Genomic DNA, 15598 nt, shown 5'->3' with positions numbered 1-15598 from the left:
GAAACGTTAACTCTGTTTTTCCCTTCACAGATGCTGCCAGACCTGCTGGGCTTTTCCAGCAACTTTGTTTTTGTTCCTGATTTACAGCGTCCGCAGTTCTTTTGGTTTTTATTTCATAGAGACAACCCCAGTTGATTTTGTTAGGAATTATGACTGCAGGCAATAATCAAGGAATTGCAGTCAGTCATTCTAGCTAGTTTTGAACTCATCCCAGAGCTGAAAGGATTCAGCAGCTGAAATCAGGTCAATATATTACCCAGTTCTTTTGTAAATGTGTTTATTCACTGGTTAGTAATGTTTCAAAATCAACAAGAATTTTGTGTGTAGAAGCTTTAATTGACTTAAGTTGAAAGTGCACATGGAGAGAGCAGAACCCTGAAAAGCTAAATAGTTTAGGCTGCTAATTGTATGACTAACCCTTTGTTTATCTTTCCTTGCTTTGGGACGCTTGGAGTTTGTGACTTTAATTATTTGCAAAATCCTGTTTTACCAGATATTTAAGAATACTGATTGTGGTGCACATTTCAATACAAAAGTTCATTACATCAATTTAGCATAAATCGTTGTCATTCCATGAGGTGGTTTAATTTACATTTAACTAGCATTGAAATGTTGTCAGCTGTACCTCCATTTGAGGATAATGTCAGTTTAGGGCTGCAAATTTCTGCTCTGGGTCTTCATATGTCTGAACAGGCTGATTCTCGACCAGCTTTAGACAGGTGGGACAGTACATTTCATGAGGTAGTAGGATCTGAACTGCAGGTTTGCTTTCTTCTTCTCTGTCACTGTTCTGCCTTATCATTAGGGTTTGAACTCACATGTTACAGCTTGATGGACAATTTGTCACCATTTTCAATGATTGGTAGTCAGCTCCACCCAGTCTTTAATATCAGTACTGCTGTGCTTCAAAGAAAATTTCTGGGTCTAGCAATTTTTTTACATCTTTGAAACATTCACCATTTGAGAATTGAAAAACAGGAACTGGCAGGGACATGATTTTCAGTAATCTGAACACAGTGTCCAATCCATCATTGTTGGTTTTGCATATATGCCAGAGAATAATTTGTCTATGCCTGCCCTAAAATGCAAATACTTTTGAATTGAAATTTAAGCAAGGTGATGCGAGGTTTCCAGAATTACCACTAGATTAAGTACGTTTACGATAGAAATGTCTTACTTCACTTGACAGTCACTGCAATGCACTTGCAGCCAGATCTTCAGGTGATTATCAATTTTCTTCCTCTTTTCTTTTCCTCTCCGAGCTCAGGGAGGCTGAGGTCAACTGCCTCTGCTCACCATGAAAGTTGAACTTGAGACTTCTGAAATGGTGCATCTCTACTTGCTGAACCATTAATAAAGCAGTTCAAGGACTTTTTCTAAATTAGAATTGATCATTTTGTTGGAAAACTACGAAAAAGATTTGCATATTTCTGCTTTAGCCTTCTGATCTGTAATATATCATGAAAAAAATTGTGAGACTACTTATTGATTACAATCTCCAGTGGAAGGATTTCTGTGATGCAGCAGAGTTGCCTAGAACAGAGACATTTCCAACTTCAATCCTGATAATCCTACCCATGAGCCCATATATGTTTTTGCTGTTTTGCCCTATTTGTATTTTTTTCAGCCTGGGGCTTGGAGAGAACAGTTTTTTGGGTGCTGTTGCCTCATTGGTGAATTCATCCTAAATTGCAGCTTGCTCACGTCAGTAGCTTGAGATGCACACAAACTGAGAGATTGTAAACTTAAGTTTTATATGTGGCCCATACAGTTTAAAACCTTGGACATTCCTGTTGTATGAAATAGTACATATCTGGAGTGAGTTGCAGTCGAGTATCTACTTGCGGAGCTTAGATGATTTAAATATAGAATAACAGAAATGCAGGAATGAATTACAAGGTGTTAGGATAGAATATGGTTGAGGAGTTCAAAAGAGTTCTGCAGTCTTTTTTTTAATCCTGTGGTGAATTTGCAGCCTTGAAATCCCTGTTGGATGTCTGAAAATCATTGTAATCCATGCTGTAACATTTATAGCCAGTTTCATTCAATTTTAATTCTCTCAGTTGCACTGGCTTTTGACCTGAAATATCATTATACTTAACTGCATTGATGTGCACTGGAACAATCAAAGGTTTTGATGTTTTTGTGACAAATTGAAAATAGTTTATGGTTAATTAGCTGCAAATTCCATGGTCAAATTTTATCACTGTCTAACTGGCAGGGAGGATGTCAATTCCGTTGTTGGAATTGAAAATCAGCTAAGTATTCACCCAGAGAGATACTTAAACAAAAACATGTTTGATTTGAAGTTCTGTTTTAAACTAATATCTCCTATGGATTTGTACCATGTTTTCCGATCCTTGGGAGAGTGGGATTTGGAGGGAGTTTAAGATTTGAGTGCATAGGCCAGAAGATAAGTCTAACCTTCCCTCCCCTGTTTGACATTAAATTGCAAACCACAAAACATGACTGAGCTCTTGAAAATGGTTGTGGGAATCTCTTGCAGTCTGGTAGCAGTAAATTCTGTGGATTCCTTTCTGAACTAAATTTTTTTAGGTTTGCCCTGCTTGATCTTCTGAAGTAAAGATATCATTGCTGAATGTTAAGTATGTAAAGTTTGTGTTTAATGGAAATTTCTACAGATATCACTTAATGATTGGTTGGTGTCAAATTAAAATATTTGCCAGCATTGTATTAGTCATACAGTCATAGAGATATACAGCACAGAAACAGACCCTTTGGTCCAACTCATTCATGCTGACCAGATATCCTAAATAAATCTTGTCAGCATTTGGCCCGTATCGCTCTAAACCCTTCCTATTCATATACCCATTCAGATCCCTTTTTAAATGTTGTAATTGTACCGGCCTCCAACACTACTTCTGGCAGCTCATTCCATACACGCACCACCCTCTGTGTGAAAAAGTTGCTCCTTTTTAAATCTTTCCCTTCTCACCTTAAACCTATGCCCTCTAGTTTTGGACTTGCCCACCCTAAGGAAAAAAACCTTGACGATTTGTCCTATCCATGCCCCTCATGATTTTATAAACCTCAAAGTTCACCCCTCAGTCTTTGACGCTACAGGGAAAATAGCCCCAGTCTATTCAACCTCTCTCTATAGCTCAAACCCTCCAACCCCATCAACATCCTTGTAAATCTTTTCTGAACCCTTTCAAGTTTCACCAGATCTTCCTATAGCAGAGAGATCAGAATTGCAAGAGTACTACAATAGTGGCCTAACTAATGTCCTGTACAGCCGCAATGTGACCTCCCAACTCGTATACTGAAGGCACTAACCAATAAAGGCAAGCATACCAAATGCCACTTTCACTATCCTATCTACCTGCAACTCTACTTTTAAGGAACTATGAACCTGCACTCCCAAGGTCTCTTTGTTCAGAAACACTTCCCAGGTCCTTACCATTAATGTAAAAGTCCTGCCTGATTTGCCTTTCCAAAATACAGCACCTCACATTTATCTAAATTAAACTCCATCTGCCACTCCTCAGCCCGTTGACTCATTTGATCAAGATCCCATTGTACTCTGAGGTAACCTGTCCACTACACCACCAATTTTGGTTTCATCTGCAAACTTACTAACCATACCTCCTACATGCACATCCAAATCATATATATAAATGACAAAAAGCAGTGAACCCAACACCGATCCTTGTGGCACACCGCTGGTCACAGGCTTCCTGTCCAAAAAGCAACCCACCACCACACCCTCTGTCTTCTACCTTTGACTCAGTTCTGTATTTCAAATAGGTAGTTCTCCCTGTATTCCATATGATTTAACCTTGTTAACCAGTCTGCCATGAGGACCATGATCAAACGCTTTACTGAAGTCCATATAGATCACATCCACTGCTCTGCCGTCAGCAGTCCTCTTCGTTACTACTTCAAAAAACTCAATCAAGTTAGTGAGACATGATTTCCCAAGCACACAACCATGTTGACTATCCCTAATCCGTCCTTGCCTTTCCAAATACATGTAAATCCTGTCTGTAAGGATTTCCTCCAACAACTTCCCCAACGCTGATGTCAGGCTCACTGGTCTATAGTTCCCTGGTTTTTCCTTACCACCTTTCTTACATAGTGGCACCACATTAGCCAACCTCCAGTCTTCTGGCACCTCACCTGTAGCTATTGATGATACAAATATCTCAGGAAGGGGCCCAGCAATCACTTCCCTAGCTTCCCACAGAGTTCTAGGGTACACCTGATCAGGTACCAGGAATTTATTCACCTTTATGCGTTTTAAGACATTAAGCACATCCTCATCTGTAATATGGAGAATTTTCAAGATGACGCTATTTATTTTCCCATGTTCTCTCTCTTCCATAGCTTTCTCCACCATAAACACTGATGCAAAATCCTCGTTTAGTATCTCCCCCATCTCCTGCGGTTCCGCGCATAGGCAGCCTTGCTGATCTTTAAGGGGCCCCATTCTGTCCCTAGTTACCCTTTGTCCTTGTCAGTTCTGAGGAAGGGTCGCCGGACCTGAAATGTTAACTCTGTTTTTTCCTTCACAGATGCTGCCAGACGTGCTGAGCTTTTCCAGCAACTTTGTTTTTGTTCCTGATTTACAGAATCAGTAATTCTTTTGGTTTTATTACCCTTTGTCCTTAATGTATTTGTAGAATCTTTTTGGTCTCTCCTTAACCCTATTTGCCAAAGCTATCTCATTTCTACCTTTTTGCCCACCTGATTTCCCTCTTAAGTATACTACTACTGCTTTTATACTCTTCTAAGGATTCACTCGATCTCTGCTGTCTATACCTGATACATGCTTCCTTCTTATTCTTAACCAAAATCTCAATTTCTCTAGTCATCCAGCACTCCCTGCACCTACCAGCCTTGCCCTTCACTCTAACAAGAACATACTGTCTCTAGATTCTCGCTATCTCATTTTTGAAGGCTTTCCATTTTCCAGCTGTCCCTTTCCCTTCCATTGGGAACATCTGCCCTCAATTAACTTTTGAAAGTTCTTGCCTAATACCATCAAACTTGGCCTTCCTTCAGTTTAGAACTTTAACTTTTAGATCCGGTCTATCCTTTTTCATCACTATTTTAATTCTATTAGAATTATGGTCACTTGCCCCAACGTACTCCCCCACTGACACTTCAGTCTCCTGCCCTGCCTTATTTCCCAAGAGTAGGTCAAGTTTTGCACCTTCTCTAGTAGGTACATCCACATACTGAATCAGAAAATTTTCTTGTACACACTTAACATCATGGCAGTCCCCAGTCTTGGTTTGGAAAGTTAAAATCCCCTACCATAACCACCTTCGTATTCTTACAGATAACTGAGATCTCCTTACAAATTTGTTTCTCTGTTTCCCGCTGACTATTTGGTGGGGTGGGTTGAGCTGTGGCTGTCTACAGTACAATCCCATTAAGGTAAATCTGCCTTCCTTATTTCTCAGTTCCACCCAAATAACTTCCCTGGATGTATTCCCAGGAATATCCTCCCTAAATACAGCCGTAATGTTATCCCTAATCAAAAACACCACATATTATTGAGAAACAACAAGGTTTAAATTTGTGGAAGGTATATGATTGATGACCATGTGTAACCCTAGTTTTGGGTAGAACAAACAGCACCATTAATTACCTATTAACTGCATTAATTATGAAGGAACAGTTCATTCCCTCCTATGAAGGGCTGACGAGGATTTATTCCCTGAAGTTCCTTTCACTTTGGCTCCTTTGTTCCCTCACAGATGTTGAAAAGCCAGATGAAAATGCCCCGGAACAGAGCAATGAGCAAGGTGGGACAGCAAAGCGCTACTATTTTGAAAACCTCAAACTCAGCATGCCACAAATCAAGATGAGTGTGTTTACCTCCAGCAAATTACCACTTGAACTCAAGGTGAGTTTCTTCAGACTTTTGTGCTTTTTAAAGAACAGTACACGTATCTTTAAGAAGAGTCTTGTTAATGTTGGTGGCCGCCTGAGGGCCTCCCAATTGTGGCCATTGTAATGGGTTCAGCATGTTTTTTTTATTTATGCTAAATAATAAACGAAGGAACACACATTGTAAGCAGGAGCTGGCTCAAAGAAACCCAGTACTGTACTCAATTTGTGAATGTTAGTGACTTATTCTTCTGTTGTAACAGCAGCAGATTCTGATACTAAAGGCAAATTCAAGCCGTTCACTTGCAGGGTAGTTTAGAGGCAGAGCGTTTTGTATTTGGTTAATTGGACAAAATTAATTTCTAATTGAAGTCTATAAGTTGGCTTGTGTAGTACAGTCTATGCCAGAACATTCTCCAAATAACTAGCTTTTTCTTTAGCAGGGTAAGAACTAATTCCTGGATGCTGAAAAACATTAGCAAAAGCAAAGGAGCATTTCTTACCTCTCCTGCCCAAACTGCTTTAATCATGAATTCCTAGCATTCTATTGTAAGTCATACTAAATTGTGTAGATTTATATATTCCTAACACAAAAGGCTTATCTGACCCACTTCTTTAATTAATTAGTTAAGCCCTACTGCTCTACAGTGAAGACTTGGCTAAAATTCTGCTGAAGACTGGGATCTTCAGAATTTAAGCCATAGATTTCAGTGAAACATGAACTGCAAATAAAAGTAGATTTGTGCAAAATGAGTTAGACTTTTTACCCACCAAATACCAAGATTTCTTCCACCTTTGTTTCCACCTTTCCTGCCTTCTTTCTGCTTTCACTGCCCTCTCCCCTTCCTGGCTTTTTCCACTTTACCCATCTTTTTTCACCCTCGTCTCACTTTTTCTCACCCTCTTCAGTTTCTCTCCCCTTCCTCTCACCTTTCTTTTGCCCTTACAATTTTTAGTTATCACTTTATTTACCCTCTGTCTTCCTCTTTTCAGGCCCACACCTTTTTTCTCCATCCCCAGTCCTTTTCCAGCCTCATCCAGTTCTTCAGCGTTTTTTCTCTTCCTTTTTCTTCCCTATGTTTATCTTCTCAATTTATATTTTGTCACAAGTTGTTGTATGATCACTTCCCTTTATGTAGGAATTTATTACACACTCTGAATATGGATAGTTAAGGATAAATTCGTTTTTTTTAGGTGAAGCAGGATTAGGATATGGGCATAAGTGGACAAGAGATAGTGGATATAATTCACACACTACATTAAAGCCATTCGCTTAACTTAATTTTGTATAATATTTGGATTTCTTATCACCATTTACGTATAAATAATAAAACCTAATAGCAGTTTGGATTACAGCATATATGGTGGCAGCACAAGTTTTTCACTGCAGTACAGAAATAGACATAATAAAGCAATTGCTGTGTTGTCACACAGAAGCAGTGAAAGGAGTGGATCAGTTTATATTGGCAGTTTACATTATAAATACAAACTCAGCTTACTTGGAAAAAAGTATCAGTATTATTGAAAACAGAGAGCAAGGTTTTATCAGTTTTAAGAATGCATCTGCACAGACCTCAGATTTTGGACATCTGTGTAAAATAAAAGGAAATCAAAGGCTTTCACTGATAGTACACTTAATTAAACTGCAGAAATTTCTCAACGTGTCTTGTATACAATGGATTACGTGCAGATGTAGTCATTGTAATGTGGGCAAATGCAGAAGTTATTTTCCTTTGTAAACATCCCATGACTAGTAATGAGGGCAGAAATTGTTTAAAATACTGGGGAAAACTCCACTCATCTAACAATACCAGGTATTCTTTTGTACCCAACTTAAATGTTGATATAGATAGGTGGAATCTTAATATGACATCTCAAACACATGACTTACACCCCTTAAATTGCAGTAATTTACAGTGCTTTAGAGGAATGATGATCTAGGAAATATCTTCCTGTCCAAGAGTTGGTCATGATACTTTGTCCTAGATTTTTTGTGCGGGCTCAGGAAGACCCGATATCTGCAGTTTTGTGCCTTCCAATATACACATCTGACCGATGTGTGACTTTGCTCAGGACTTTTGTCCTTTTATTTTTACAGCAGCTAGGTTTGCAGTGCCTTTTGTGTGCTGAAGTGGAATGTTTGAAGGATGTGAGTAGAGAGACACAAGCTGGCCAGAATGTCCACTTTGGATCTCCAGAATAGCAATCCAGCTCCCAATGCTCTTTTCTTAAAGGCCCACTAAACCCTACTTCATGACCACCCATTAACCCCTTTGGTCACTCCGCTACGCCCAAGCTCCTTGTTGCCCTTATACATCCTCCATAGCCACTCACCTAGTATGCACTAAGTACAGTCTTCACAGGTCATGTAACAGCAGTTGATTTAAAATCAAAATTTAAACCACCAAAAATCTATTGGAACCTTGAGTCGAAAATGATATCATTGACATTGGTAAGAAAAAGAAATGTGCCAATGCAAAAAAAAATCTATTAAGTGCCTATTAGGTTTTACAGCCTGTTAAAAGTTTCCATCATTCTTGGATCAGTAAACCACTTGTTGAGCTGAAGTCATTGGAATATTTTTTAGACAATACTAATTCATAATGCTGCAATATTAGAACAAAAGTCTCCAACTACATCATCTGAAACCAACAGGATAAAATGGTGATCTATTTCCATTTTTAAAATTTTAAAAGCAGGATTATATTTAACAGTCAGAGCTGTCAAATGATTTAAATCACAACATAAAACATGACAGCAGAGGCTGACATTTTGTAAATTATTTTTAATGCATAATGGCAATTTTTCCTTTGGGAAAAAACTAATGAAGTGAACAATTGCAACAGTTATGGTCAATGTGGAATACTGTGGTCAATATTTAATTTACCTTTCCAGGACAGACTTTGTGATGATTAGCTGCATTAAAAACCCATCCACATTACAATGCAGAATTTAAGTGTTATTTGAAGGTATCAATAAATTTTACACTTAACTTTCAGAATATTCCTGAATTCTCAGCATGTTTCCCCCACTGTTCAGTAAGTGTCCAAACAGGTATATGTTGTTGGGCTTCCAAAACGTAACGCACAAAATCGTTTGCGGAAGGAAGTACAGCTTTTCTGTGGTCCTCACAATAGGGGCCCTGCCTTTGGAAGAGGTGCATGTGAGATTTGCACCTAAAGCTTTCCTGACCCACCAAATGGCCACAAAAAAAAGTGTCGTCAGAAAGTCACAGGAAAATTGCTTTTTCAGCAATAAAGTTCAGCATTTAAAGCCTGATTTTTTTTTTTTTAACTACAGTGGGAAACTTGGCCTCTCGACTTGTGACGGATAAGTTAATTGAATTGACTATGAATCCGTAGAACTCTGTTGCTGTCATGCAAGTATCAATTTGATGTTTTTATTTGTTATAGGCTTTGAAGGGTATTCTGGGAATACGATTGATTCGATTTGAGGATGCAGTTATTCACTTGGATCCATACACCAGAGTGCATCCGTATGAGACACAGGAATTTATCATCAATGACATTCTCAAGCACTTTAAGGAGGTGAGGATTGGAAAAGCCAGTAGAGCTGGTCAGATCTCATTGGTAAAAAAAACAACAAAATTCATATTTTCCTCTGTGTGTGTGTGTGTGTGTGTGTGTGTGTGTGTCCTAAATGATAAATTATGATTCTGTCTAAGCAGTGATGCAGCAGATGAAAGCACAATCGAGAACTAATAATTAAAGCAACAATTGTAATGAATGTGGAGCAGGATTGAATGGCTGAAAAGTTTACTAAAGCTATTGTTAATGTTTTGTACTTAATTGGTGCAGACTGTAGAACGGTATCAAAGGTGTTTTATTTTCTTTTGCCAACAGTTACTTTTGTAATCACTCTAGGCTAGTTCTGAAGGACAAAAAACTGATTTGGCAAAAGTCTGCATTAATATTTCAATATCGGATGAGATTTTTGAGTATTGTAGTGTGGATTAAATCTATTAGATGGATGCTGTATTCTAACGTAATCAAATTGTACAATTTGTGATCAAACATACAACTCGGTTCTCCGAACCTCTGAGCTCCTGACCAGACTCATGCCCATGGTGTTGGATCTTAAGCAAGTGTTTAATGTGACCCAGTGGTCATTCATTAGTTTATTTGTTTCTACTAAGCAATATACTGGGTTCCTGTTACACCCTTGCTCACATCTTTTGACTTAAGATGGGTCATGGGTTGGATATTGGATATTCCTGGTCTCCACAGTTTAATACAAGTCGAGGTGATGTAGGTACTAAATGATCTATTCAAGCAACATGTATTTTGCAACATATAAGTAGCTGCAAGTGGCATACTAAATGTGCATGACATCTCTTGACTCACAATTGTCAATACTAATTTAAAATAAGTTAAGTTCTTACAACAAGCTAAAGCAGTGCTCTATCTGTTAGCTGTCTCTACTTGCACAACACATCATTATTCCATGTTGTAACAACTGGTGTAATTGTAATTATTGCTACCTCATCTGTAGTATTTGACAATTTTGTTCATGATACAAGTTCTGTCTGTGGTTCCTGTGGTATGGTGGCAATGTCTCTACCTCAGGGCCAGAGGCCTAGGTTCAAGTCCTTACCTGTCCAACAACATGTCTGAACAAGTTGATTAAAATAAGTGTGTTCTTTGATCTCGGTTGTTTAGATCAGTGACTTCTGTCCTAATTCAGGGGTTAAGCATGGATCATGCAGACTGTAACCACCTTACAAGTGGGATAGATCAAAGTGTCAATTCCATGCTTGTGATAATTATTTAGTCTCAGCCAGGACCTTGGTGAGGGCACTACATTTGACCTTTTTATTTTGACACTTTTTTTAAAGCTCAGGAAGCTACTGAATTGTCAGAAAAACACAACTGGTGAACTAAAAGCCAACGAGAATGAAAACTTACCCAGTCTGACCTCTGTGAGTCAATAAGCCCATGAAATGTGATTGACCATTAATTGGTCGTTTAAATAGTCTCAGTAGCTATTTAGATATACAGTCATCTCAAATATGGCCTATAAAGTAATGCCTACTTCACAAGAAAAAAATTTTTTTTTAAAAGAACAGTCCGTTTCAAAGACAGTAAAATGTGTCTTTATCCTCAGGAGTTGATGAGTCAAGCAACTCGAATCCTGGGCTCGGTGGATTTTTTGGGCAATCCCATGGGACTTCTGAATGACGTTTCAGAAGGTGTCTCCGGGCTGATCAAATATGGAAACGTTGGAGGCTTGATACGAAATGTCACGCATGGTGTCTCCAATTCAGCTGCTAAGGTACTGTACACAACCATAATCAAGCTGATTGGTGATTTTTTTCATTAGGCTGCTGTTCATGTGCACGGATTTATATCCATCCAAGAATTTTTCTTTTAAATTGGCAATCTTTGAGCAAGTGATCAGCATCCTTAAAGTCTGACTTAGCCCATGTTGCTGCCTTAGTATTGAAAATCCTAAAGTTGGAAAATCAGTGGGGTCATTGATAAGATGTAATGATGTGCATGCAAAATGCACAATCACACCGGGTGTGTTATTTTCACAAAGGTTTGAAATAATGTAATGCTGGATATTGAAAATGTTTGTACTCACTTCACTTGACATGGCAACTGCAACTACACATCAAAAAAAACATTCACAGAGGTTTTTTGAGTGTCGTGAGATTGTGGAAGGCATTATAAATCAAATTCATATTATTTATCAATAAAAATGTCTAGCCAATATAATTATATATTTGCCTTTCCAGTCAAGAGTTGTTTATGATGCCAGCATTTTGAGCTGGACTACACTAAAGTGATTTCAAATCTGTCATTGGAGGAATGGAACCAACAGGAAGTAAATATTAAAACTATTTCAGTTGTCATTGCATGAAACTCTGTGAAATACTGACCTTTTAAAATTGCATACTAACATCAGTAGACAAATAAGTCTAGTTAAATTCCACATGAGACCTTTAACTCTGCTCAGTGGAAACATGAATCAAAGAATCAGGTGCACAGGTGTGCGTGCCCAATTTATGATGATTCCAATTATCAGGTAGTTAAATTTCATTTGCATTCTTGATCTTGTTTGCAATTTTCTATCACCAAGAATTGCAAAATAATAGAGAAGGCTATAACAAGGAAATTTAAAAGTGAACAAGATGCTATAAAAGCAAGCTAGTTCTATCTGTATTTGTAGTAAGGAAAGACAGCTTAACTTTGCATATGTTAGCTCTGTCTAAAACTGGAAACTGTGAGGAAGCCCCTTAATAGGACTAAACAAAATTGGTTCGGGTGTCAGACTCTTTTATCCCTTATACATAAGGGATACGGTTATCTCCAAACAGAACCGCAGCTGTAACTACTTTCAGTGTCATTGCCGACAGGAAGTGAATGGCTGTTAACTGAATCTGTGAAGTCAAATGAATAGGACCTGTAGGAAGAGCAATACATATAATTAAGAAATCTTTTAATTTTGTATGTAAAATACTTCTCTATTTCTTTATTTCACAATTGCTATAAATGCCAGCATGTAAGTCACACCTTAATTTGAGGGCTGGCAGGAGGAGGTGGGATAGAGTGAGGCCGTTGTTGTTATTTATATGGTAGTAAGGGCAGTTTTCATGTTTCTAAAACTAAATCTCAACACACTTGCTTTGTGGACAATTCTCAATCATGGTTTGGAGTCTTCTTGCTATGTTTATAGACCGTAACTAGCGAATGATTGTTTATATTGAAAATGGCTTGATTATTGTCTACCAATTCAGTGAGTAAGTAAAGTGTGGATACAAGTTAAAGTTTAGGACAAAGGTACAAAGCTTTGTAAAGCAGGAGTAAATGTCAGGCACTGGGCATGGGGGGTGGTGCACGTGATCCATGCCTACTATTGTTCCAAATTAATACCCAGACGAAATTTGGAGTTTGTTTCTGCTGTCAAGTGGAAGAGTTTGAAATGAAAAGAATTTAGGACAATGTTTAGTACCATTACTATTGTAACATATCACTGTATGAAACTGAGGGACTTCAATGAAGAACTAACCATATAAACAAGATAGTATTATAGTTGAGATGGATAACAAACTTTACTACCCAATCTGTCGGTAATGTTCTAAAGGCTGCTGGAAAAAAGTGACTGTTGTAGTTGCTCTGGTTTTCATCATAAAAGTAATTGATGAAACAACTGAATGTAGTCCCATTGAATTAAACAACAGCTCAGAGGTATGGGCAGAGGGGTAAAAGAGGACATGGAAGAATAACCTCCCACTCACTAGAACATGTCATTTATGGTTGGTTAGGGTAATTTTGGTACTGTGATTGTTATGATCCCAGCTGATGTTATTACTGAACAAATCAGATCCCTGATTGAAATCTTACTTGATAGATGTTTTTCCTTTGAGTATATCAAGGTGGTCTTTCACTGAAATATAAACACACCATGCTGCAAATTCAGGTTTAACAATAAAACAGAAGTTTATTGTGCAAAAGAAATGAAGATAAAATTGAAAAAAACAAACAATTAATTTGTAACACAAATTTAAGGGATTTGAAACATATGATAAAATGCAATCCCATCAACCCCACCAGCACTGCTTTATAATACTCACATTAGAGAGCATTTCCTTATCTTTCACATCTATAGGTCTTAGGTGAACCACAGTTTCAATTCCCTGTCTTGAAAATCTGATGGCCTCTTCCTGATACCTTTGTACAACTATGCTTAGACTTTCTTAGCTTCTCATAACCCCTTCAGAGTTTTAACCAAATACCTCTGGTCTGGAAATTTTAAACTAAATGCTTTACACTGAGGTAACCTCATTTTTAGTACTCCTAAAACTACATCCCTTTCTTGGGAACAACTGTTTACACATTGAACTTCAGGCAAGATTTTTGCTAACTGCCCCAAACTGAAACTAAAAACCTTTATTTATCCAAGTTGTGGGTGTTTCTCCTAATCCCAAAAAAGACATTTCCAGAATCTTCTATCTGAAAACCTAATTTGCTACACTGTTTACTTTGTTCCCTCCTAAACGCTTCCAAATCCCTGTTAATCTCCAGGAAGTTCTCTCTACAGTTGTGACTTAAAAGAAATCACCACAGCCATAGAAATATTTACCAGCAAATCATTAATCCGTTCAGGCATACAGAAAACATGTGCCATTAGTTCAAAATTCAAAATCTAAAAATTAACCATAAAAATGTATAAACCACACACCCTACATCACACCTGCCCCCAAAGAAGAATGAAAATGCAACTTTGAGGCCTTTTCTTGTTACTTATTAAAAAATTATCTCAACACGGTTTTTGTGTCAGAGTAACAATAGTAACATGTTAACATTAAACATAGTGAGATATACAGTGGCAATATTTTACCTAAATATATGGGCAACACATCACTTGTGTCCTTCAAATGGGCTGTTCATTAAACAACTGCAATAGCATTTTCTTTTCCAGATGCATGAACAATTTTCAAATTATACATTTGGATAATAAGACTCCACTGAAGAAATCATGAATTCTTGTCCCCAAATTTTTTGAGAAAATCAAAGGGTTGTGATCGATATAAATAAGTTTCTTCCACATTGTTGCTGATATATTTTTCAGAATGATGTCGATTCATCACAGGATTTGATGTCTCCTTCTCCATAATAGATTGTTTTGCTGACATACGATCAATTTCTTTGAAAAATAACTGGCAGGCCATTCAATCGCCATCTCCCCATCTTGCAGTAAAACAGGACCCACACCGATGTTGCTGGTGTCAACAGTTAGTTTGAAAGGCCTCTCATACCTATGCACAGCTGAAACAGGTGTGGTCTTCAGCAGAGCTTTCAAGTTTTCAACAGCACTTTTACACTCTTGCATCCATTCAAATTTTCTGCCTTTTTGATAAGTCATTCAAGGTGCAGCAAGTACAGTATAGAAGTTCTGAACAAACTTGCTATACAATCTACTTATGCCAACATAAACAAAATTTCATGTTTTGTCCTGGGCACTGGAAAATCAAAAATAACCCATACTTTCATTGCTTTAGGTACTACTTGTTCCTGTCCATCAGTGTGGCTCAAATAAGTCACCTTTGCTTTGACAAATTCATCCTTAGACAGATTTATAACCAAAATTGGCTTTTTGTAGCCAATGTCACAGTTCAATGAGGGTGGAGGTTAGATAGACCTTAGGATTAGGGTAAAAGTTCGGCACAACATCGTGGACCAAAGGGCCTGTACTGTGCTGGACTGTTCTGTGTTCTATGTTCAATGTTCAATCAAGTGGTGTAAATATTTTTCCCAGGTTGGCTATAAACAACCAAATTGGCAATGTAAACAACACAGTTACACAGTCCTTCAATGACTTTAGTTCATTACTGAAACATTGCTGATTTTTCATTTCAGGCAGTATTGATAAAGTCCATCTGGTATTTCTTTGGCTCTATCAGTCAATGATACTTGCCAGTATCTTCTTAGCAGTTTATGTGATGAATCAAGCGTGTTCATTTCATTCAATATAGTCCCCTAATCTTGGAATAGGAAATGAGTACGCTTTTGTCAACATATTGACTTTGCGATAATCAATATAGAATCTTTGTGACGCGTCGGTTTTCCGGCCATCACAGTAGATGAGCTCCAGCTTCTATGACTCGGTTCAAGAATGTCATTGTCCACCATGAACTTAATGTCTTCCCTCACTTGAGATAATATGTCTAGATTGAGCCAGTACAGTTGTCATTTTATAGGTAATACATCGCCCA

General features: G+C 37.8%; 1 protein-coding gene across 2 annotated transcripts in view; it reads left to right on the top strand.

The window, feature by feature from the left end:
• The window catches only part of vps13d (vacuolar protein sorting 13 homolog D), a 259288-nt gene that overhangs the window by 177763 nt on the left and 65927 nt on the right, over positions 1 to 15598 (top strand). For both annotated transcript variants that reach the window (XM_048615025.1, XM_048615024.1), the window contains exons 61-63: positions 5727 to 5875; positions 9273 to 9407; positions 10984 to 11151. In XM_048615025.1, coding sequence (XP_048470982.1) covers positions 5727 to 5875; positions 9273 to 9407; positions 10984 to 11151 — 452 coding nt within the window. The remainder of the gene's footprint in view (positions 1 to 5726; positions 5876 to 9272; positions 9408 to 10983; positions 11152 to 15598) is intronic.

This window comes from Rhincodon typus, chromosome 31 (assembly GCF_021869965.1).
Source record: "Rhincodon typus isolate 14 chromosome 31, sRhiTyp1.1, whole genome shotgun sequence".
NCBI lineage: Eukaryota > Metazoa > Chordata > Chondrichthyes > Orectolobiformes > Rhincodontidae > Rhincodon > Rhincodon typus.
This window is presented reverse-complemented; position numbering and strand designations above follow the sequence as displayed.